The sequence below is a fragment of the Centropristis striata genome, chromosome 11, assembly GCF_030273125.1.
Source record: "Centropristis striata isolate RG_2023a ecotype Rhode Island chromosome 11, C.striata_1.0, whole genome shotgun sequence".
Classification (NCBI taxonomy): Eukaryota; Metazoa; Chordata; class Actinopteri; order Perciformes; family Serranidae; genus Centropristis; species Centropristis striata.
The window spans coordinates 24888220-24912580 of NC_081527.1; the positions used below are offsets into that span (position 1 = coordinate 24888220).

At 38.7% G+C, this 24361-nt stretch overlaps 1 protein-coding gene across 1 annotated transcript; it reads right to left on the reverse strand.

The window, feature by feature from the left end:
• Positions 1-655: 655 nt before the first annotated feature.
• On the reverse strand, positions 656-22992 carry exoc3 (exocyst complex component 3). Its single transcript, XM_059343929.1, has 16 exons — positions 22871-22992; positions 21512-21702; positions 20317-20536; positions 18671-18843; positions 15501-15713; positions 14634-14812; positions 12629-12745; positions 11909-12026; positions 10577-10702; positions 9694-9794; positions 9214-9324; positions 7525-7666; positions 7111-7233; positions 4541-4702; positions 3248-3369; positions 656-1025 (listed from the first exon to the last, which is right to left on the reverse strand). Exons 2-16 carry the CDS (start codon positions 21653-21655, stop codon positions 821-823), a joined length of 2256 nt encoding a protein of 751 aa, XP_059199912.1. The 5' UTR covers positions 21656-21702; positions 22871-22992; the 3' UTR covers positions 656-820.
• Positions 22993-24361: the final 1369 nt, after the last annotated feature.

The following is a 24361-nucleotide window of genomic DNA, read 5'->3' on the forward strand; positions in this document are numbered from 1 at the left end:
ATGACCAGAAAAGACACAAAATGACCAAGAAGACACAAAATTACCAAAAAAAAGACACAAAATGAACCAAAAAAGGAAAAAAAAGACAAAAAATGACAAAAAAGACACAAAATTACCAAAAAAAGACACAAAATTACCAAAAAAAGACACAAAATGACCCAAAAAAGAAAAAAAATACCAAAATGACAAAAAAAAGACACAAAATGATCAAAAAAGACACAAAATAAAAAAACAAAACACAAAATGACCAAAAAAAAAGACATTAAGTGACCAAAAAAGACTAAAACACATTAACACATGAACACTTTAACACAGTGGAGACAGAGATGACTTCCAAAATGATTTGGCGACCCCCAGAAATCATCTCGCGACCCCAATTGGGGTCAGGACCCCAAGGTTGAGAATAGCTGCTCTACACAACAACATCACTGGCTTAATATGGTTGCACTGAGACACTGCTCATAGTGTATCTGGACAATGATTTGCTCTCAAGCTGGCAGCAATATAAAGAGATACTTGTGTAACAGTGACATCTGTGTACAGGTCAAAGTACAATAGTGGAAAAACTTCAGGTTGTGATAAAAGGAAGAGGAGAAGGGAAGAAGAAAAAGCATCCTACAATGCTTCAACATCTTAATAACACTCATACCATAAATAATGACAACTATAATTTTATTGTTTGTTGAAACAGATGTGATCCTGTGACGTGATTTTTGTGGCAACAAAAACAGCAATTAAAGTGCAGGACAGAGAACACAAAAAGCTGCGTTAAACAATTAAAAGTTGCTGAAAATGGAAAAAAGTGTTATGGTTATTGGCTTTATTTAAGCAGCTTTGCAGTTGCCATGGAGGTCATGGTAGTCATGGTCGTCATGGTGATGGTGGGAACGGTGATGTCTTTGAAGATGGGCTGTGTGACGCCAGCGTAGGACACTTTGTTCTCACTCAGAGTCCCGATGATCATCTGCCGCATTTCCCTGCTGGCATCACCACGCACTGCCAGCAACGCCTGGATGTGTTCTTCCCTACACAGCAGGAAGGACATACAAACCTCAGTGCTAATGTTGAAGCAATGGAACATAAACATTATATGAACAGTGCATATCATTTGTAACCACAGCAGGTAAAACAAGTACAACTATTGTTTAAGTTTATTCCTGGTGAACCAGATTGCTAGAAGGTTGGTAGCGTTAATGATTTCAACTCTGATATGACGTTTCATAACCTTTTAGTACCTTTAAAAGTAGCAGACGGACTAATTATTTGCTACTTTCTTGGTGGGGTAATTAGCTTGTTTAACACCATGCACTTCCATAAAGTGGATATTGATGTAAATGTTCAATTCAACTGCGTTTATTCAGAAATTAGTTGGGTCATTTTCAAAAATTCCATGACCACGGAGATCCATGGTTCGTTTCTCATCGACTATTCTGCCCTACAAAGTCTAACTGCAGGAACTACGTAAAGTTAGCCTGGGTATACCCAGACTGCCTTGCGCGCTTGAATTTCATTTCGAACCTCCATCCAGTCTGGCAACCAGGGCCGTTTCTTAGCCCTGTTTTAGGGATCCAATCACAGAACGGGGAGGGACGGCAAGACGAAGACGCGTACTACTCGGCACTTGGAAGCTTGTAGTTTTCTTACGGATCCAACATGGCTGCTGCAGACGCCAAACTCTCTTTAGCTGTAGATGGTGTTTTAAATAGTTTAGAGCGAAAGTTGAAAGGCGAAAGGTCTCTCGGCGGCTCCGCTGTCCCCCGGCTCGTAGCGAGATCACCGGCCTTACGGCGTACGGTAGCTGGGCTAATAGCCGCTAGCGGCGCTAATCACCGGCACTACCGCAACGCCGGTGATCTCGCTACGAGCCGGGGGACAGCGGAGCCGCTGAGAGACCCGCAGCAGCTTGTTTATTGCCCATAAAATCAGTGGATGTGTGTGGCTGAATGACATGAGGGGGAATAAAGCGTGAAAATAAATAATCTTGCAGAAAGCGAGAACTGGAGGAGCAAAGCAGCAAACAACACTCTCTCACAGACACACACACAACAAACATCCATTTCTGTTGCTCTACTACGTCATCTGGTATAACTGATCTGATTGGCTAAGAGCTACCTACAGACGCTTTTGATAGACATTCTAAGCGCCCAATAAACGGCTCCGGAGGATCGTAAACCACACCTTCTCTACGGAGAAATGAAAGGTTGGTTTCCAGACTAAATCTCATTTGAGATTAGTCTGGTGTTAGCCAGGCTAACGTAAAGGGGGAAACGGAGAAAAAACTGCTTTAAAGTTTTTTACACATTTTTTAAAACTTATTTCTACATGTATTGATGATGTCATTTTTATGCTTAAAAATCATGACGATTTATTTGACCTTTGACCTCAAAAATGTAGTTACTGCACTGCATTTGCATTACTCACTTTTTACAGCTATGTAAAAGGTTCTAATAGTAAAGCAAAAACAGAGTACAATAAGTACAATTGTTGTCTTCTTTCAGCTTTTATATTTTGTTTTCAGTGAATAAAAATGTTCAGATTGATTTTGTTAGAAGTGTATTGAACAACTCTATTCAAGTATTTGTGTACTTCAGACCTGATATTATAAAGTAAAGTTATATATTAGTCTTCATATAATTTTATCTCACTTTTTTACTTATACTTACACTTAATTACTATCTAGATAATAATTTGAATTTCCCTATAAAATAAACTTATAATTTCTATTATCCTTGTCTTCACTGTTCAACACAATGAAGAAATACAAAGCAACACTGTATCACAGTCTGCTTTGGTTTTGAGTTGGACTTTTGAAGTTGTTGTTACTGCAATTTTTATATCATTATTTCTCTGAAATGAACCTACATTAAAATCTAAAACTTTGTCACAAGATAAAAAAGACATCAAGGAGTTCATTTTTAGTTATAACTCAATTTCGACCAAAAATGTAGTTACTATATGTATGTATGTATATATGTATACATGTATGTATATATGTATGCATGTATATATATGTATATATATATATACATGTATATATATATATATACACATGTATGTATATATGTATATATATATATATAAACGTTGATCTTCTTGACCTCTCATATGACCACTGTGAACGTTTTACTGTCCATGAACCCAGCACAAACATGGCTTTCATTTGAGCCTAATATGAAGGCTTTCTAAACTGAAAATCATGATGTGTTGAATATCATCTTGATGTGTGTGTGTTGGTGTGAGTTTGTACCTGATGTCAGGATATTTTGACACGAGGGTGGTGACCTCCAGGAACAGCAGCGTAGGGTCAGTCAGCTTGAAGACTTCTGCGATGGCAGCGATGGCACCACAAAGCCTGTCTGTGTCTTCACCCTACACCAAACAATCAAACAGAGTAAGCATGCCTCATCGGGCCTCATTACCACTCCAACAATTGTCAACACCGGCCGGGCACTGTGTACACTGGATCTATTTAGTCCAAAACAATTTAGTACACAGTCCACAAACTGAATATCTCTTTGGTTTGTGGACAAAACAAGAGATTTGAGGATGTCATCTTGTGGTTTGGGAAACTCTGATTGATATTTTCAACATTTTATTGACCAAACAACTAATCGATTAATCGTTTAAATAATCAACAGATGAATCGATAATGAAAATAATTGTGAGATGCAGCCCTAGTTCAAACTGATAAAGTTTGGGGGGTAAATATTCACTATAAATGCATAACCCTGCATTTGATGCATTCTGTTTTAATGTTTGACACAGTGTCCCAACTTTTTGGGGAAATAATAATAATAATAATAATAATAATAATAATGAATTTTATTTGTAAAGCACTTTTCATAAAGTAATCTCAAAGTGCTACAGAAACCAGAAACATGATAAACAAAAGACAATTTGAAATCAGACACGTTAAAATCAGCAGTAGATAAAAAGACACAGGTAATAAAGTACGCACTGCAAAAAAGGTGTGTCTAAAACAAGATAAAACACTAAATCTGAGGGAAATGATCTTGCTGCATGGACAGATAATTTACCTTGACAAGATTTCTTAAATTAAGATTATTAAATCTAGAAATAAGCATGTTGAACGCTTAAAATAAGAAATTCTCTAAAACTCTAAAAACAAGATAAATTATGTAACACTTCTAAAGGTTTTTATCTTGGTAAGAAACAAATAATTGTCAGTGCACTCTGCTCGGGCCAGTTCATCGCTGCTTGCAGCTTTAATTTATCTTGTTTTAAGAGTTAATCTTATTTGAAGCATTCAACATGCTTATTTCTAGATTTAATAATCTTAATTTAAGAAATCTTGTCAAGTGAAATGTCCATGCAGCAAGATCATTTCCCTCAGATTTAGTGTTTTTATCTTGTTTTAGACACACCTTTTTTGCAGTGCAGAAAGTGTTTTGGCAGATTAACTATTAGTTGACAGATTTGTTAAACTCAGCACAGTAATTAATTGTTAGATAAAACTATAATGCTGGTGCTGAGAGTGGGAAATGTTGCAGGATAGAGAAATCATTATATGTGAACTCACAGCAGCCAGTTTTCTGAAGAGGAACTTGAACTGATCCGCTTCTTTGATCATCCTCTCAGCTCCCTCCCTCCTCTCATCAGCGTTTTTAAACGTAATCCTCTTCTGCATCACTGCTTTAATGTACTCCACAACCACTCTGCGAAGGGCTTCGCTCGTCATCTCCTGCACACACCACAGAAAAAACACAACATCGTATTAATAATGTCTGTGGGGTTATTTTTTTCAAGCAAGAGCACTTACTGAGTTTTCAACAGAATTCATTGCAACAAATAAATTAGTAAGTTGCACAGCCGGACTTGGTCAACTGATTTCCAAAACTTAGCCATAGTACAGTATGCTTTGCATGGAAGACACAAATGACCATCATTTTGACCATTCATCTGCATTGAAGCAATTTGCAGGAAAAAGTCCAAGCGTACAACATTTAGATCATGCTGGGTCTGGGAGAAAATGTTGTATATTTAAGTAAAATGCATCAATCCATATACACTAATTTTAACTGTTAACACAGTTATGGGACTGTGAGAATTAATACATATTTACATTGAAGTTAGAATTTTTGGAGATGGGACTTTTAGAGATGTGTGTGTATGTGTGTGTCATTAACGTATTATAAGAAGTGTGTGTGTGTGCGTGTGTGTGTATGTGTGTGTCATTAACGTATTATAAGAAGTGTGTGTGTGTGTGTGTTTGTGTGTGTGTCTGTAAGTCATGAACGTATTATAAGAGGTGTATGTATGTGTGTGTGTGTGTGTGTGTCATTAACGTATTATAAGTAGTGTTTGTGTGTGTGTGTCTGTCATGAACGTATTATAAGAGGTGTATGTGTGTGTGTGTATGTGTGTGTCATTAACTTTTTATAAGAAGTGTGTGTGTGTGTGTGTGTGTGTGTGTGTGTGTGTGTCTGTCAGTCATGAACGTATTATAAGAGGTGTATGTGTGTGTGTGTGTGTGTATGTGTGTGTCATTAACTTTTTATAAGAAGTGTATGTGTATGTGTGTGTGTGTGTGTGTGTGTGTGTGTGTGTCTGTCATGAACTTATTATAAGAGGTGTGTGTGTGTGTGTGTGTGTGTGTGTGTCTGTCATGAACGTATTATAAGAGGTGTGTGTGTGTGTGTGTGTGTGTGTGTGTGTGTGTGAGTGAGTGAGTGGAGGGTCAGGGAGTCATGAGCTTCACAGCTCAGGACCGGAGGTTGCTGCTTGGTAAATACATCACCCAGAACACAAGTGGAGGCTGACTGGCCTCAGTGTGCTTTGTTCTCTTCCAGTGACGGTAGCTAGCCATTCGCTCTAACAGGCAGTCTGACAAACTACAGTAATGCTAACAGAGAGCTTGCGCTGTTGCGATTGTTATGACATCTCAAGTGTTTGACACCCTGGCACTGTTCCAGTCGCTCGTCCCCACGGCGAGAGAGTGGAAGACTTCACTGTTCGAGTTAAAAACAAACAAAAAAAACAATCCCCTATTCTGAAGTAGCGGCAGGCATAATATAGCAGCAGGGGGTGCTGCTACCAAATGAATACAGCAGAAACCCCTGAACCTCAGCTTGCAATGTTGATGCTGTGCAGTTTGCACTCTGTCTTCTGGACGTTGCTGCTGCTGGCTCTTAGCGACAGATGGTACAAAATGTAATACCTCGTCAGATGATGTTTATTAGTTTTTAATGGCCTTTTTTTTTGGGTAACTTCATTTGCTACCTTTCAGTACCTTTTAAAACCCAGCGGCAACCCTGACACGGCTCTCCTTTCCAATATTACCCTGTTTTTAGTACCTGTTGCCTTGGCAAACTTAGTGTTGCTGCCATGTTTTGGCCCTCATCAACAGCAAAAGATGCAGTTCACTGTGTTATTTTTTTGCAATACTGAAGCCAGGTGATTTCCTTCAGCCAAAATGGGAATTTTTTGATTTTTTAGCCAGAACTCCTTATACATCTGCTTCGGCCCTCGTACATTTGCAGCCGTATTTTGAAAAAAATCATAAACTGTTCTTTTCGCCATCGTCAGAGAAGAGCAGTGACTTATAGATCAAAAGACAGCATGATGGACAGCGAGAGAGATAAGGGGACGAATGTAGATGACGTGTCAGCACTGTTTATAACAAGTGTGAGTCTGTCTGCCGGCCGGCTGCTGTCCGTCCCAGTGTAGCATGTAGCCTAGCTTGATAGCCTCGGTATCCTCCGCTTGGTAGCTTGGTAGCTTTGCGCTAGGTGGGCGTGTTTCGGCCGCCTCAAAACACGCTCACCTAGCGCGAAGATTGTCTAAAGAAGATTGTCAAAATATGATGTCTTAAATAAAACAGAAAAACCCTTATTCCCCTTTACAATAATTCATTAAAATGTGCAATGATTAAGAAGTAGCTTTATTAATTTCCAAAGCATTTATTAGTAGGCCTTATATAGTTAAAATGGGGTAAATGTGAATCATTGCGTTGCAGGGTGATTTAAGGTGTGCTCCTAAATTTTCTGCTTGTGCTCCTAAAAAATTCAAGTAAGTAGCACCAGTGCTCCTAGTAGAATGAGTTAGTCTGGAGTCCTGTGCTAAGAGGACAGTGTGCTGCTTCTATCCTACCTGATTGAAGGGTTTCTTGATTTTGTTGAAGTCATTGAAGTAGTCCTCCACTGTCACACAGATGGTGTCTACAGCATGAGAGCCTGTGAGCCACTTCCTGGTCAGCAGTTCATTCAGGTGATGCTGGTCAACGCAACATAAAAATAAAAGCAATTCAATCCATTTGAGATTTTTCTTTTTATCCTTTTTTACCATCATTTACAATGAATCCCAAAAGGCACTTGATCGTTCTTAAGTCCATTTACGTATCACTTACTTACTACACTTACAAAGCCTTTGCAAATCTCACATTAATTGATATATATGGAAATATTTAAAATAAAATACACATGACTTTGTATAAAAGAACAAATACAACAAACACCTTTAAAATATACGATTAAAATGGTTCAGTCCAATAAGAGCCCTTCTTACTTCAAGGTCAAGGAAGACTTCATCCAGTAGGAACTGGCATCCCTCCTTGGCCACCTCGTTGAGTGTCCTCCCTATGGCAGCATCACTGTCAGTGGGTTCTGAGGACTGGGAGTACTTCCTCTTCAGACTGTTGATGGACTCCCTGAGGAACACATGAGAGAACTGTCAATATGGAAAACATCAATGTAGGTCGTTTGTACAGGCAGCAAAATACGACTCATCTTTATGTTTTAGACTGGCCTCCGCAGCCACTTTGCTGATGTAGTAGTAGTGATTGAAGGCTTACATTAACTTGCGTTTTTACGTTTATTTACATAACTTACGTAACATCTGTGGCTCACAGTTTGTGAATCTGTTTTTTTCCCATAACTCAGCTCACGTCACCCAGGGTTACATAAATATACATTACATGTACATACATTTATTTACTGCAACCAGGAGGCTTTTTACCCTGAACCTAGGCCAGTGGTTTTATGGCCTAAATTCACAGAAACTGCAGCCTTTTTTACAACCGTGAACCGAATGTGTATGTAGGGCTGCAAAATTAATCGAATTTTAATCGTGATCACGTCAGCGTGATCTCCATTTTAAAATGCCGGCTCTCCTGCACATCTAATCAAGCACTTTGTATACCAGTAGTCCACCAACCACCAGGGGGCAGGGCCATTTTTCTCCCCTCAAAAAAGCCTGGCTGCTGATTGGACAGAACACTAAGCAGGATGTGACGTGGTACTCGACGCCACAACACGCCATTTGTAAAAGCCGGCGAAGCACTGTTGCCAACTTAGCAACTTCGTTGCTATATTTAGCGACTTTTCAGACCCCCTTTGCGACTATTTGTCAAAAAAGCGACTGGCGACTTTTTCTGGTGTTATTGGAAGCTAGCTGCCCGTTAAGAACTGGGAACGGCTGCGGCTTTGCTCCGTCCTCTCCATGGTGTGAATTCCCACCGGGCGTGTAACGGCAGTGTAGCAAGCCAGCTGTATACATGCGGCCAGTGGAAAACCACAGTAAGACCAAGTCGAAGCGGCACAGTCCTCCTGCAGCAGTCTCTCCCAGCTGCAGACCCAGAGGGGATGTTAACCCCTTAGCGTCTAGTCTGCAAATTGCTAATAGGCTAACAGTTAGCTGTGTAGCAATACAGTGTGTATGTGCTGCTGCTGCAGGAGGTGTTCACTTAGCGATCTCTGTTGGTTTACAACAAGCACCAGACACTAAAAACTGTTCCTATTGTTTGTTTAATAGTGCAATAAAAATACAGATGTTTTCCCTAACATGATGAAAAGTCATGATTAATAATCCTGATTACAATATTTATCAAAATAATCGTGATTATCATTTTGGCCATAATCGTGCAGCTCTATGTGTATGTATAATGACGTGTGTGCTATTTTTACAACGCTCCACTCTGTACCAGGAGTAGCTTTGGACAAATGCTTATAAGTGTTGTTATGGGTGGTATTGACAAGCAGTCTATTCTGTGTTTTAGCTTGGAGATTTGTTGGTCTGTGTGGGATTTTGACAACCACATGGAATGCAGATAGTGGTGGGATAGCTTTACAGTCCAGGTCAGTTTGAGGCTCATGCTGCCAATAATTAGGGTTTTATCACTTGATTGTCACGTTATAACCACAGTTATCATATACTGGAAAGTGTGAACACTTGTTCATGTATAAAATTAAATCTTACTTGAATGTCTGGCAGTTGTTAATAATGGCTATCATGTACTGAACATAACACTGAGGCAGCTGTCTGTCTCTCAGGTGCTCCTCTTTGTAGGTCATCGCCTCCTCTCTGTACCTGCACACAACCACACACACACACACACACACACAAGTTAGGTTAATACAGTTTTTGTAATTTTTGCAGTAGTTTTTTTTTCTTAATTGTGTGTACTGAACCAATATTCAAAGGGTAACTTTCCTAACAGAAAATAGAAACACAGAACACATGACTTCTGATGTAGAAATTAGGATTAGAAAATCACACAAGCATGGACAGAAAACAATGACCAAAAAATGAATGAGGTTTTTTAAGATATGTTTTATTTGACCTTAAAATCAGAAGGACTCTGACATCATTCTTCACTGACTTTGTGGTTTAAAGGATACGTTTAAAAGACCTTTATGACATCAGACAGAAAATCAAAAAGAATTTTAAAAAATGTACCTGATCAGGAAGGTGTTCATCTGTTTCAGGCAGAGTTTAAGAACCTGCTCTTTGAAATCCCCATCAATCTGCGCTGCAACTTGCAGGTTCTGCTCAAACATCTGATAAATAATAGAGTGAAGATTACATAAAAATTAGGAAGGGAGAGGATGAGTGAGATTATATGTTATAATTACATGGATAAGGAAGCACACATACAGTGGTTCGGGGAACTAGCGGTTGACCCATTAATCAGTCAGCCTGCGCTCACAAGGCCGATTACAAAAAATGTCTTCAGACACATTTGCAGGCAGCTTTGCCAATGTGGCTGCCAAAGAACTGAGTTGGCACCCATCCTTGTAAAATGTATATGCAGAATTATTTTTATCACCTTGAATATTTCATAAAATACTCACGTTGGTACTCCTAAACACATTAATGTGCGCACAAAAAAACAAGCTATTAAAATATTATAAAACATTATTCCCCCCAAAAAATATATTTTTTAACCAGCTTCTGTTCTTATCATACATTAAAAAAAATGAATTTCTATAAAAGGAAAGTGCACAAATAAACACCAAACAAAAATGTACAATGACAAAAATACCAATATATACAAGTATAAATAAGTAGTGGATGATTGTTCCGGTGTATTTATAGTGAGTGAACTGTTTATCAGGGTGACAGCCTGTGGAAAAAAAAAACTATACCTGTGTCTGATAGTTTTGGCATTTAGTGTTCTGTAATGGCTACTAGAGAGGAGAGTTTGGAATAGCTGGTGTTCAGGATGTGAGGGCTCTGCAGTGATGCTTCCTGCTCTTTCATGGACCACGTGGCTGGCTGTGTGTGTGTGTGTGTGTGTGTGTGTGTGTGTGTGTTTGTGTTTGTTCTGGATGCGTATTACCTGAAAAACAATGGCAGGCAGTGTGGTCTGGTAGTATCCATCTTGGTCTGCCTCAGGCTCTGTTTCTTTCTGCCAGTCCTTCTTGTCTGTTTCCAAGGCCTTCCGCAGCCAGCCTGTTATGTTTGACTGAAAATATGGACAGTCAAAGGTCTGGTTCCACACTTCACAGAAAGATGGTTAGTGACATTAGGTCCTTTCATACTGCCGTTTCAAGCTGCAAAATTGCTGACAATTCGTGGCTGTGTTATGCCTCAGAGGTAGTAACAGAGTCGTTAAAATGGTGGGACTGTTGGAAGTGGGATCACTAAAAATCGGCCAAGTCGGCAAGGCGTAAAATATGTGACGCATCATCAGAAACATGAGTAACAGTAATCAAATCATGTTCCTCAACATGCACAACTGTGGCTGCCGTTGCTAACTGTGCACATTGTACGCCGCTTATTGTAAACAAACCAGCATCGTTTACTGTACAGAAAGTGTCCGTTGCGTATTGTAAACAAACGGACGTAGCTAACTGTACAGAAAGTTTCCGTTGCGTATTGTAAACAAATGGACATAGCTAACGGTACAGAAAGTGTCCAGTGCTTGTTGTAAACAAACGGACGTAGCTAACTATACAGAAAGTTTCCGTTGCGTATTGTAAACAAACGGACATAGCTAACTGTACAGAAAGTGTCCGGCTTGTTGTAAACAAACAGAGGTCGATAACAGAACACATACTGCTGCAGCACATACACACTGTACTGCTACAGAGCTAACTGTGCAGCTTATAAGAACTGTGCTACTGTGCAGCTTATAAGCACTGTGCTACTGTGCAGCACTGCTGCTGCTCTGTTGCACATCCGCGACGACAGACTGCACTATGAATCAGCACGAATATCACGCTTTCGCGGGATCATTATGAACGCCCTAAGGCGAAAAGCCGGCACAGACCTTTACGGCAATATAGTGGGAAATTTGCGGGGCCGCACCATGAAAGGGCCTATTGCTTCTCTTCTTGCCCCTGTAGCCTGATTAACTTTTAGTAATTATGACTCACTGCATTTTAAAATTGAAAGCCCTGTACTGAGGGAAGGTGCAAGAATGGGAGAGGTGGTGTGACACGCAAGGAGGTAGCAAGGTAGGTAAAAAACAATTTCTGTAATGAAGTTATTGTTATTGGATGTCCAAGGGTCAGATTTAATTTCAGTGCAGGACTTACTATTTCATTATGTAGGGATTCCAACAGCACGGTCAAATGAAATAAAGACAGGTTTGGTGTGTATAAAGTATATGCTAAATAAATTGAATGGGACAGCCTTTAAAATTCCTGAAATTATGTGTGGTGCCTACTGTAAAAGTCTGAACATATTTGCTGAGCAGGTCATCCACCACATCTTGAGGCAGCAGAGACTCGAGCTGGTTGATGTCACACTCTGAAAAGAGTTCCGGATGGCCCATCATCTCCACACTGAAACATAACAACAAATTACATCACCAACTAGAGTAGTGTAAAGATTTCCACCAGGTCTTTCCCTCTCCCCTCACACACATAGAAGAGTTGAATTCCTACAATGGCAAAGGAATATATGGTAAATGACACTTAGTCTTAGTGCCCACTCTAAGCACTCTAAGCCAGCATTCACCTATTTAATGGGCAAATGTGCTACAATGACATTTCCAGCAACAGAAACGTGCTGCAGCTAAGATCTATACAATCACAAGCGGGTCAAGATGGGCTCCTAAGGCACCCAAGATTAGTGTCACTAATTCAGTGTCCGACCAAATGTCTCTCCTTCTGTTCCTTAATTAGGGCGTATAATTGCCAGAAAATTGTTTTATCAGAGCATTATGATGTCACAGTTAAGTTCACTGTGACATCATAATGTTGTTACAGTTGTCCTAAAACAAATTAGGAAAGCAAAGGGCAAGACAAAATCATCACTTACAGAAAACAGAGCCCAACAAGTTTCACCTGTGTGCTATTTACAAAGCTTTGTCTTTGAACTGATACATGTCCCATAATGTACACAGACAGTGCTGGTAACAGTGTTGTTTGTGTATCTCTGTTACCTCTTATATGTGTTGAGGACCCAGGTTAGCAGGGATACAATTTCATTAGCCTCCAAGTCCTCAGCAGCCAGTTCTTTAACACGCATGGACACAGCATTGTGGTAGAGACCGAAAAATCTGAAACACACATACATACATGTAAACAAACACATACTAGAATGTGTAACAATCAACACACAATTGGAAACACTGATTTGCAGCTGTTGATCAGTTGATGGTGTAACAGTTCACAAAACTCATGGTTCCATTCATTACATTGTACTGGTGACACAATTTGATATTTTGTCAGGGGTGCTATGTTTCACCTATATTCTTTCCAAAGTAGCGTCGATGATGATTTCTGCACAATCAATAACATCCTTTGCTCTTATGTTTCACAGGGTGCAGGGCTTTGCCTCTCCACACACACAAGGAGTGGAGGCGGGAAAACGAGAGACAGCTACAATGAAGACATCGTTGGCTGTAGCTGTTACAAACAGGCTTGGAAACGGGTGACACACTAACATGCTGATGGATTTGAAGTCTTGGATATTTTAGATGAGTTTGACCAGAGAAACAGATTGGGGATTAGGGCTGGGCGATATATCGATATATTTTTAAAAGTGATATGGAATTAGACCATATCACATATATCGATATAGTTTAATTTTTTTTCTTTCTTTATATAGAAATGCTGTATATATATTTATTGCAGAAAAAGATTGACCTATTTTATTTCATAGGCTATTTTTATTTAAGATATTCTTTTTCATTTAAATGTGCACTTTATGGAGCTTTGATTTCCTGTTATACAGTATTTATGTTCACCTAAATAAAAAAAGTTTCAATAAAACTACTTATGACAGGTCATATTTGGCTTTGACTTTGACTGAACATTTGCGCTCACTTTGCGATAAAAATATCGGCATATATATCGTATATCGATATTCAGCCTAAATATATCGGGATATGACTTTTGGTCCATATCGCCCAGCCCTATGGGGGATGTTGTTTTGCATTCATTGTTCTCTGTGAGGTTTGTCATATGGTAGGGTAACTTAGAAGCAATTTGGCCTTGTGTGCTGTGATTCATTTGGCATGGAGTACCAGTCTTTTTTTTTTCAATGTCACCTCAAATTCTGGCAATATCTCCTAGTGTTCTTTACAACTGAAATGGAAGAATGAAATAACAGGAGTAACAGGTATACTAGCTAAAAAGTGACATTTTAGGTATAGGTGCTGTGCAAGTGATGTAATTCATGCCGATGTAAAGAGTGGATTTTGAAATGTAACTGATGCACATCCACATCCAGAAGTACTCAGACGACACTGCTATTGTGGCGTGTATCAGGAATGGACAGGAATCTGAATAAAGGGATCTGATAAAAGCCTTCAGTGACTGGAGTCACAAGAACTATCTCCTACTGAACACCTCAAAGACTAAGGAAATGATCAGAGATTTCTGCAGGTTCAAGCCCCCCCTTCAGCCAGTGAAGGGGGGGCTACCTGTGGGGTGGACATGGAGGTGGTGCCAAGTATCTAGGTGTATAGCTGGATAATAAGTTGGACTGGTTCCTAAACACAGACGCTCTCTACAAAAAGGGGCAGAGCCGCCTCTTTTTCTTCTTGAAGCTCAGATCTCTGGACATCTGTAGTAAGATGCTGCAGATGTTTTATCAGTCTGTGGTGGTAGTGTGTTGTATTATGCTGCAGTCTGCTGTCCGCTCCTACAGCCATCAGGCTGTCTCATTCTAACAGACCTAACAGACTAACTGAATTTTCCCTCTGGGATAAATAAAGTAATTTTGATTTGAATTTGATTGATTTTGATTTGAAAAGTAGACCCTCCAGTTCCCAAAGCAGTTACCTAGGGGACACACCGAACTGTCCAAGCTCACCTCAGAAGTGCTTGGAGGTGGAAGGACAGTTAGGCTGCCTGGCAGAAAGTATTTGTACTCAAAGTCAGAGTCAAGGACCTGTTCTGTGCTGACGGGAAAAACAGACGGATTCATTCAGCGTTTGTTACCTGTTGAAAGTGTTGTAGTGCTGAGGGAAGCACTGCACCATGAGGTTCTTGACAACAATTAGGTCATCCAGAACATATTTCCTGGTTATTTCTAGAAGACGAACCAGCCACATTTTATCAGCCTCTCTTGTCACTGCCTGGGAGCTCTCAATGCGGGTGCTGACTGTACCCTCCAGCACCTGGAACAGAACCAGATCAAAGACTTCAGGAAAAAGCTCATTAGCAAAGGAACTGATTTAGAGTAGGTGTTCTTGCTTGCTTAAGAGAAAGGCATGTATGTATGTAATACATACATACATACATACTATGTATGTATGTATGTATGTATGTATGTATGTATGTATGCTGTTGCATGTACAGGTTTGACCTGTTCTCCTTTTCTTTTCTTTTTTCTCTTTTTTTCTCTCATTGTATATTTCTTTTCATTTCACTTTTACTTTATCATATTTTTAGTGTTTTTGTTGACTTTTACATGTTCGAAATAAAATTCTGAATCAATCAATCAATCAATCAATCAATCAATCAATCAATCAATCAATCAATCAATCAATCAATCAATCAATCAATCAATCAACCAATCAAAAGGCAACTCAAATGTCAATGGTCAATTATTCCACAGTTAATCAAAGTAAATTTAACAGTGAATAACTTTCTATACATTCAGAACATGTCATTTTACAATTCACCATCAAGTGTCAGTGTCAGTGTCAGCAGAGAGTCAAACTAGGGTTTAGACAATCTTGGGGTGACCTCAAAGAGTAGAAAGAGATAGTCAATGGTTTTCCTAATTTTCCAAGTAATATTCATAGCTTGAGTATTTAAAGAGAATTAAATCAAAGTAATGTGATCCTTCATCACTCCTCTAACCTCAAACATCTTGTCCTTCCACCGCTTGGGTCGCCCAGGTGGGATGAAGCCAGTCTGCTTCTTACGGTCGACCATACGGCGATCAATCTTCTCCTCTCTCTCAATGATGCGAACCACAGAAACCAGCATAGTAGGATCACGACGAACTGTTACCATGGATCTCTGCAGAACCATCCATAACTGCTTGGCTAGTTCATCTGACAACCCCTGGACCTGAAAGGAAATGGAAAGAGATTGAAAACTAACTGCCTTAAGGCTTTGTCCTATGTAGTTTTTATGATAGGTTAAATGTCTTAGATGTATTGCCCCAACAGAAAGGTAAACTATGGATGAGCTCACTGATCAGCCATAACATTATAACCAACATTATTACACAACCAATATTGTGTAGGTAGCCTTTTTGCTGCTAAAACAGCACTGACCACCAAGGCATGGACTCAACAAGACCTATGAAGGTGTGCTGCGCTATCTGACATTGAGACGTTTTCAGCAGATCCTTAAAGTCCTGTCATTTGTGAGGTGTGGCATCCATGGATCTGACTTGTTTGTCCAGCACATCCCACAGATGCTCAATTGGGTTGAGATCTGGGGAATTCGGAGGCTAAGGCACATTACCCTGCTGAAAGAGGCGATCGCCATTAGGGAATAGTGTTGCAATGAAGGGGCGTACTTGGTCTGCAACAATATTTAGGTTGGTGTCGTATGTCAAAGTAATCTCCACTTGAATGGCTGGACCCAAGGTTTCACAGCCGAACATGACCCAAAGCATCACACTGCCATGATGACCAATTTAGACCGATTTTGGAAGGTAGAAACCGTTGCAAACAAAGAACGGCTGTGGCTCAGTTGGTAGAGCGGTCGCCCACTACGGTGGTTCGATCCCTGACCACGGCAGCCTACATGTCGAAGCATCCTTGGGCAAGATACTGAACCCCAAATGTCTCCCGATGCTGCATTCATCTGTGTGAGAATTAATTCCAGATGGTGGCAGGTGGCACTGTTTAGGTTAGCCTCTGCCACCAGTATGAATGTGATTGTGAATGGGTGAATGAGTGCAGTCTGTAGTGTAAAGCGCTTTGAGTGGTTGAAAAACGACTAGAAAATCACTTTATAAGTGCAGGCCCATTTACCATTTACCCAGTAAGCCCCTCAGTTTTGGCGATACTCCAAGCCAAAGGCAGATCCTTACACTTGCCCATTTTTTCTTCAAGTACTTCAAATTCACTTGCTCCCTAATGTGTCCCAGCCACTGAGAGATGCCATTGTACTGAGATAATCATCATCAGTTATCTATTAACCTGTCAAAGGATATAATGTTACGGCTGATCTGTGTATTTATGTTGAAAACTACAACCATAAGTCTCATTGTTTGCATCTAAATTCATATTATCAAAGCAAGACTTAAGCAGCTTTAAAATGATCAAACAAAGCTTTAGTAAACATGACGCTTTGAATTGTGGTATGTGTGCTTAACTTTGGCCAAATTGTATCAGGGAAAGTTAACGGAGTCTATACTGTGATTAAATGTTCATCTGTAGTGGTCCCAGTCATTTTTATTTGCTGGGTACTGAAGTAAGGTATCACATGACATGGTTAAGATTTGTTTAAGAATTGTTACAATGCTGCATAATTCAATTACAAAATAAATGTAATTTACAAAAATATGTAGTTGACTTATAGAAACTAATCAAAATGTTGGTGATTACATTTAATGTCAAACTTGTATACTATGCTGGCCCTGAAGGTCAAAACACAACAGCAAAAAAGAGAACACAACAACACTTTAGAAGACACACCAGTAAAAGAGAAACATGATACAACGCAATAACATTTGGTTTTTCTTGCCTCTCTTACGGGAAAGACAATGATGACACACCCACACAGATAGCAAAGGCTCCGCTCACCATAGGCATGGATTTGCAAAGTATGCAAAAGACCAGCTTTAAATGTCTGTATCCTGCTTTGAAGGGAAGAGGCTGCCAAAAGCAAAGAAGGAAGCCAGGCATCTACCCATTTTCCCACCCAGTGTTTGGAGGAGGTGATGTTGTGCAGGGATAATACATTCTCTGTTGCTAACCAATTTCAATTGTGGGAAAAAGTTCCGTCAGTACAGACCACTACCTTCGCCTCACCAAGTGCATTCCAGTTCAGCACCCCATGACGAGGAAGCGAATGTGTTCAACTGCAGTGGTTGTTCACATGCTCCCTGTACGTCTCATTAGCACTATTATTTGTCTCAAATCATTTATAGTTGTCCCCTGTGCAGCCAGGTATGTTGCCAGAGGGACTAAAAAATATAAAACCAGTTCTTAGCTTTTCAACAGCTGTGATGGCATCACATGCAGAATATGCTATCTATTTGGGATAGTCAGCCAATGAAAACAGTATTGTGTAAGAGAAGACAAAGGGAGAGAGGTGAGTGGTGGGTATGACAATTTGATAATACTATATCAATTAACAACACACACCCACAACACAACAGGTTAACATGGAGAAACTGCTGAATTGTTGTTGCTGTTGTTGTTATTATTATTATCGGATAACAAAAAGTCTGTATCTTATATACTCATTTGACTAAAGGTCCGGTTCTATGGGCTGAAAAATGTAACACCAGAAGCAAATCAGCACATCCGTTTTCTGCGCTCGATTGCTCTGCCTCAACTACCCAGATGTTCATCGCTGAAAATCGAAATTTAATTTTGCGAACTGAATTTAAATTGTGAGAACTGAATGTTCAGTTCCAAACTAATAAATTAAATTTTAAATTACAATTCAGATTCAGTTTTCAATGCAACGATTCAAATTGAACAATACAAATTCAAATTATGTGATTCAAATTCAGTTTTTTAATGCAATTATTCAAGTTAAGCAATTCAAATTCAAATATAAATAATTCAAATTCAGTTTCTGGTGGCACATTTTTCAGCCCATATGGTTCTCTCTGCTGCTGAAGTAGAGATAAAACTATTTACTAAACCAAACCAAACCCACAAACCAAATTATTTTAAACTACATGAATAACAGTACCCAGATACTAGAATACCTCTGAGTTTAGGTATTTCAATCAATGATGGGGGAGAGAAGATGGTTGGGTTAGTGCATCTCTAATTATGTTGCTATGATATTCAGATCTGTCACAGTTATGTTACAATACGATCACTTAAACTCACATCTTCGAAGTAAATGGAGATGAGGTTCATGTCACTTGTGTTCTTGCTGTCCATCCGGTACTGCTCATACATGAGGTCATCCCGTGAACACTCCAGCTCCATCAGCTTCCTGTGGGCCTGCAGCAGCTCGCCCTCCTCTATCAGCTGCTGAGTGTCTGCCACGATCTCTGGTACTGTACAAACAGCAAAGTCACAAAGTCACACAGAGTACAAAGAACAAGAGAAAAGGAGAATTCTTTTATCTGTGATTCGAGACAAACTCAAAGCTTGCTTCTTGTCTCAAAATTGCCTTAAGCCTTGGGTGCCGATAGTGAGGCTGGGGTAGGGCTGGGCGATATATCGATATATGCGATATGGTCTAATTCCATATCACATTTAAAAATATATCGATATAGTTAAAGTTTGAGCTGTGATCCTTGATCCAGGCAAGCTGCTTTATATATAAATGCTGCCCTTACCAGAGTTTGCCATATTTAGTTATTTTGTAATGTTCATTATTCTTTTCTCAAATAAATATATTTATTTCAGAAAAAGATTGACCCATTTTGTTTCATAGGCTATTTTTATTTAAGATTTTGTTTATTTAAATGTGCACTTTATGGAGCTTTGAGCAGAAAAAAAAGGTACTCCTGTTGTAGTATTACAGTATTTATGTGATGAGTACTGTGACATGTCATATTGGGCTTTGACTTTGACTAAACATTTGCTCTTACGTTGTGATAAAAAATATCGGGATATATCATATATCATTATTCAGCCTAAATATATCGGGATATGATTTTTGGTCCATACCGCCCATCCCTAGTTTGGGGCAATATGTTTTCCTCTCGATATGATACTTTTTAATTTATTTCAATTTTTTATATTAAATTCAAACTGTTTGTCAAGCTAGTAACTAGGCTTTTACTAGAATGTACCTTAGCCATACACATTCCTGTTCTCCTCTGTCTCGGCTCACCTTTGCTTTTATATGATGTTACTTATTGACTACCAACATAAAAGCAGCTTCCTTCCAAGTCTGCATTGACTAAAATTTAGTGAATTTTGATATTTTCCAACCCTTATGTCTGTAGCAACACATTATCATAACTGTTTTAGGTCAGGTTTAACTCAAGGTTATTATAGTGAATGAAAACTAACAAAATAACGAAAACGTAGAATGGAATTTTTTTTTCGTTAACTGAAATAAGAATAAAAACTAACTGAAACGGTATTATGTGGTTACAAAACTAATTAAAATTATTGTGAAAATGTCCTTTGTTTTCGTCTTTGTCAACTTCTTTCATATGGAAACGTTTTTGGTTGATATGAAATCTATTTCATCTATTTGGTTTTATGACTTAATAAACTTATTGGGGCTGAGATGGATCAGACAAAGGAAATAAAGGAAACATTTATTGTGACTTTTTGGAATCTGGCACCCAACAAATACCCCATTACAAAAAACTAAAACTAACACTAAAACTAATAAAAACTTAACTAAAACTTAGCATTTTCCAAAAAATAAAAACGAATTAAAACTAACAAACTCACTCTAAAAACTCATTTAAACTAACTGAATTTGAAAACAAAAAATCACAACAGAATTAAAACTAAAACTAATGAAAATTCCAAAACTATTATGACCTTGGTTGAACTATGCTTACCGGAGAAAATGTTTTTGAGGTTTTCCACAGCTGAGGCCAGTTGACTGTGTTGAACTACAGCATCCTTGACATCTTTCAGGTTCTCTATGGTGTTGATGCTCTGCCTCCAGTCTTTACTCACATCAGCGAGTGAACCCTGGATGTCTTTGACGTCCAACAGAGCGCTGTGCAGCTGGGTCAGCCCGGTGCGAACCCCATCCAGCTGGGACTGGATGGCTGCCTGAAGGACATCAGGGGCCATCAAGAGACAGACATTTTTGTTAATAACAGAGGTTAGATTGCAGAATTTGTTTTACAAAAACGGTAACATTTTAGATTAGGGAACAGATATTCAACATTAATTAGTTGCTTATTAGCATGCAAATAAGTAACATATTGGCTCTTAATTAGTCATTATTAAGTAGTTATTAATGTCTTATTCTGCATGGCCTTATTATACAACCAGTAAGTCATTAACTAAGAGTTTGCCATCAATAACCTCAGAATTATTGCTTATTAGTCGTAAGTAAGGGAGTTGTTGTATATGAGTTATGATCTTAATATGCTTTACTTTGTATGGACTTAATAAGTCTCCACATAGCGGTGAACGAAACCATGGAAACGGCAAATAGCCACCTTCTCCAGACCTTTGACGTGACTGGTGGCTCCTTTTGGATGATTGGATGAGGATTGGTAGATTGTAATCAATCATAGTCAATCATTACTCTACAAAGTGGCTCACTGGTAGACTAAGACTGGTTTAAAGTGACCCACTAGTAAGCAAAAATTCTGAGGTTATTGAAGGAAAACTCTTAGTTAATGGCTTACTGGTTGTATAATAAGGCCATGCAGAATAAGGCATTAATAACTACTTAATAATGACTAATTAAGAGCCAAATGTTACTTATTTGCAAGCTAATAAGCAACTAATTAATGTTGAATATGTGTTCCCTAATATAAAGTGTTACCACAAAAACAAAGCTGAATTTTTATGTGCACTAACTAGAAAAGTTATTCTTCCATGATTCTGATTTTGATCATTATGTTCTTTGCCAGAATGTGTTGGACAAACCTTTGAAAGGTTTCTTTTGTCAAATAAACACATGAAATGAAAAGCATATTAAAATTGGCTATGCCCCCTTTCAGTACCCTAAACCCTTGAAAACAACCAAACCATGATATTTTGTGAAGCATTCTTAGTGTGATAACACATCACCTTCAGCCTGGCTTCCACGGAGGCCTTTTTGCGAGCCTCTCTTCTTCTGTACTGCTCCACTTTGTCCAGCTGGTCTGATCGCTGCAGCATCCCTGCCACACGCTGCACCGCCGTGGCAACTGCCTCCCGACTCGTCTCCTCCATTGTGTTTTTCAGTAGTATACAGTACTAGTCGTAACCAAAGACCTGAACTAAAAGAGAAGAAAATACACATCATCAGTCACACACTGTTTAGTGTCAGCAAGATCCATTTCTTGTCCTGTCTTGAATTCTGAGTGTCACACCAATACACTGATCTAACTATAGCTAAATGTTTCTTCAAGCAGAGGTTCTCAAATGGGGGTATGCGTACCCCTGGGGGTACGTGAAGGCATTTTAGGAGTTTAAGTTCATAAAATGAATTTTATATTCAGTAGGCTATTCAATTTGATGATCCTAAAAACCCAGAGTGTCCCCCATACCAGGATGGTTCGACCCAACCTGTCATATGCCACCTGGCATCACCTGTCAATCACTTGAAAACTCAAAGATGGAGTCGTGGTTGAAGCGTAGCAGTTATAGTTTTAAATGGTTAAATGCTCACAGTTTTTACTACATTAGTTTGAATCACTACATTTTAGTGATGAGAAATATTTGCAATAAATTAAGTCAGGAATTATTAACATTTAAAATGTCTGAAATTGAATTTTGTATGTGTTAGTCAGTTCCAAAGTTTAATAAATCAGACACTGATGGCACAGCGCTCTGTTTGTAAGTATTTTTTTTTTCAATCAAAAATGCTTTGCCCTGGTTAGGGGGTACTTGGCTGAAAAGATATTTCACAGGGGGTACATCACTGAAAAAAGGTTTAGAACCACTGATCTATCACAACAGAGTAACAGTGTAACTGAGTTTCAGAAGGTCACAGCTTGTCATTCTCTATGGAGAAACAGGGGGCACAGCCATCCATATTGAGTGGCTGTTTAAAGGCCAATTCTATCTTAAAACATGGTACATTCCCAATATTGATAGTTGTATGATGTCTCCAGTAGTTGTAATGTCAGTTAGTATCGAATAAGGCTCGTAACGTTCAGTAGTAACTTAATGAAACTGTTAATGGACGTTAGCGAGCTAGCGGTTATCTTAGTCACGTGAACGTTACACGGTTTTATTTTAAACCTGTAAACTGACTAATGATTCACTCAGGCATATAATGTGATACAAGCCAAAGCTAGCCGACTCATCTGGATATCTGAACATGTTCAATATCATTTAAGAGCAGAAGCTAAGCTAACACAGGACGGAAAAAGGCTAACAGGGGCATTATCTCTACGCCTAGGAAACAACTTCGCTAAACCAAGCCAAGAAACAGTAAAATACCTGAGGCACTTCGCGTTACCGACGAAACGTTGGGACAATTATAAGCATTTCTAGGAATAAAACCCAGATATATCTGACGGAGGATATTGTTGTGGTTCCTCTTCCTCATTCAAGCCCCGCCCCCTGACTTTTTTTTTTTCTTTCTTCCTCTTCTTCTATGGTGTTTATTGGCAGTTGGCATCCTTTTTGTTGCATTTACCGCCATCTGCTGGACTTTATAAAAAGATTGTAGATCACAGAGGCCATTTTTTGTTAAAATCATAAATAAATAAAATAAATAAATAAACCAATAATTTGGGAAATGTTAAAAGAAATGTATTAAATTTATTGCAGACATTATGTTATTCCATCATACATTTTCACGACATTACTTTGTTGGATATCATTTTATTTCATTATGAACTATATTTAAATAAAAAATGTCATAATGACATTGTTCCCAGTGACAATGCAATTTCTAAACAAACACATATGAAGAGGAAGGAACCACATATCTGATCTCATCATAAAGAATATGTGTAATCTAATCTTATTAATCTTATCAATGAAATGTCAGAAAATAGTGAAAAACCTCTGTTATAAATCCCCACAGCACAAACACATGAATTCAAATGTCTTGTTTTAATAAACCAAAACCTTTAAATATGAGTAAATATAAGATTATGACCATATATGACAAAGAAAGGCATTAAATATTCATATTTGAAAAGCCAGACCTGTTTGGCATGTTTTGATGTGATATATTACACTCAAATGAAGAAAGATGTTTTTAATCATTAAAGTAGATTTGAATGATTCCACACAACATTAAAGTTTAAAGGTGGATTTTCACTGGAGTTTATTCCACTCAAATATAATGTAATATTATTAGGGCCTCGGGGCAATCACACCGAGCACTGGTCCCATACAGCAATAGCTGAAGGGACCAGTGCTCGGGGCGACTACTGTTATACTGTGGATTTCTTCTTCTTCCTCTTCCGGACGCAATTTCGTCCCGCTACTAGTCCTACATCTTGAAGAGTTGCAGGACAAATTATATATCAAAACGTGCGGTTTGATATATATATTTATGTATTTGTGTATATATATATATATTTATGAATATATATGAAAACCTGATGGTTGCTTTTAACAAGCAGGAAATAAAGTAATTTCGATGTTCACACTGCTCTCACACACAAACATTCAAATCATCTGTGTTTGCATAAACATGAAGCCAAAACTTGCTACTTCCTTTTTTACACTCACACTACAAGGTCACTCTGTCTCCCCCTCTGCCCCCCCATTTTCACTCACTTTCACACACACACACACACACACACAGCCTAACAGAGATATCTGAACAAGTCCGGGTCACTTCAGGTCACCTAAAAAGAAACTGTTTCTGTTTTTTTAATGTTCCTTCCAACAATAAAACACTTAAATCCACAGTTTATTTTTTATATATCTGAAAATGTTGTACACACACCGGCAGTAGCCCCCGTGGCCCTT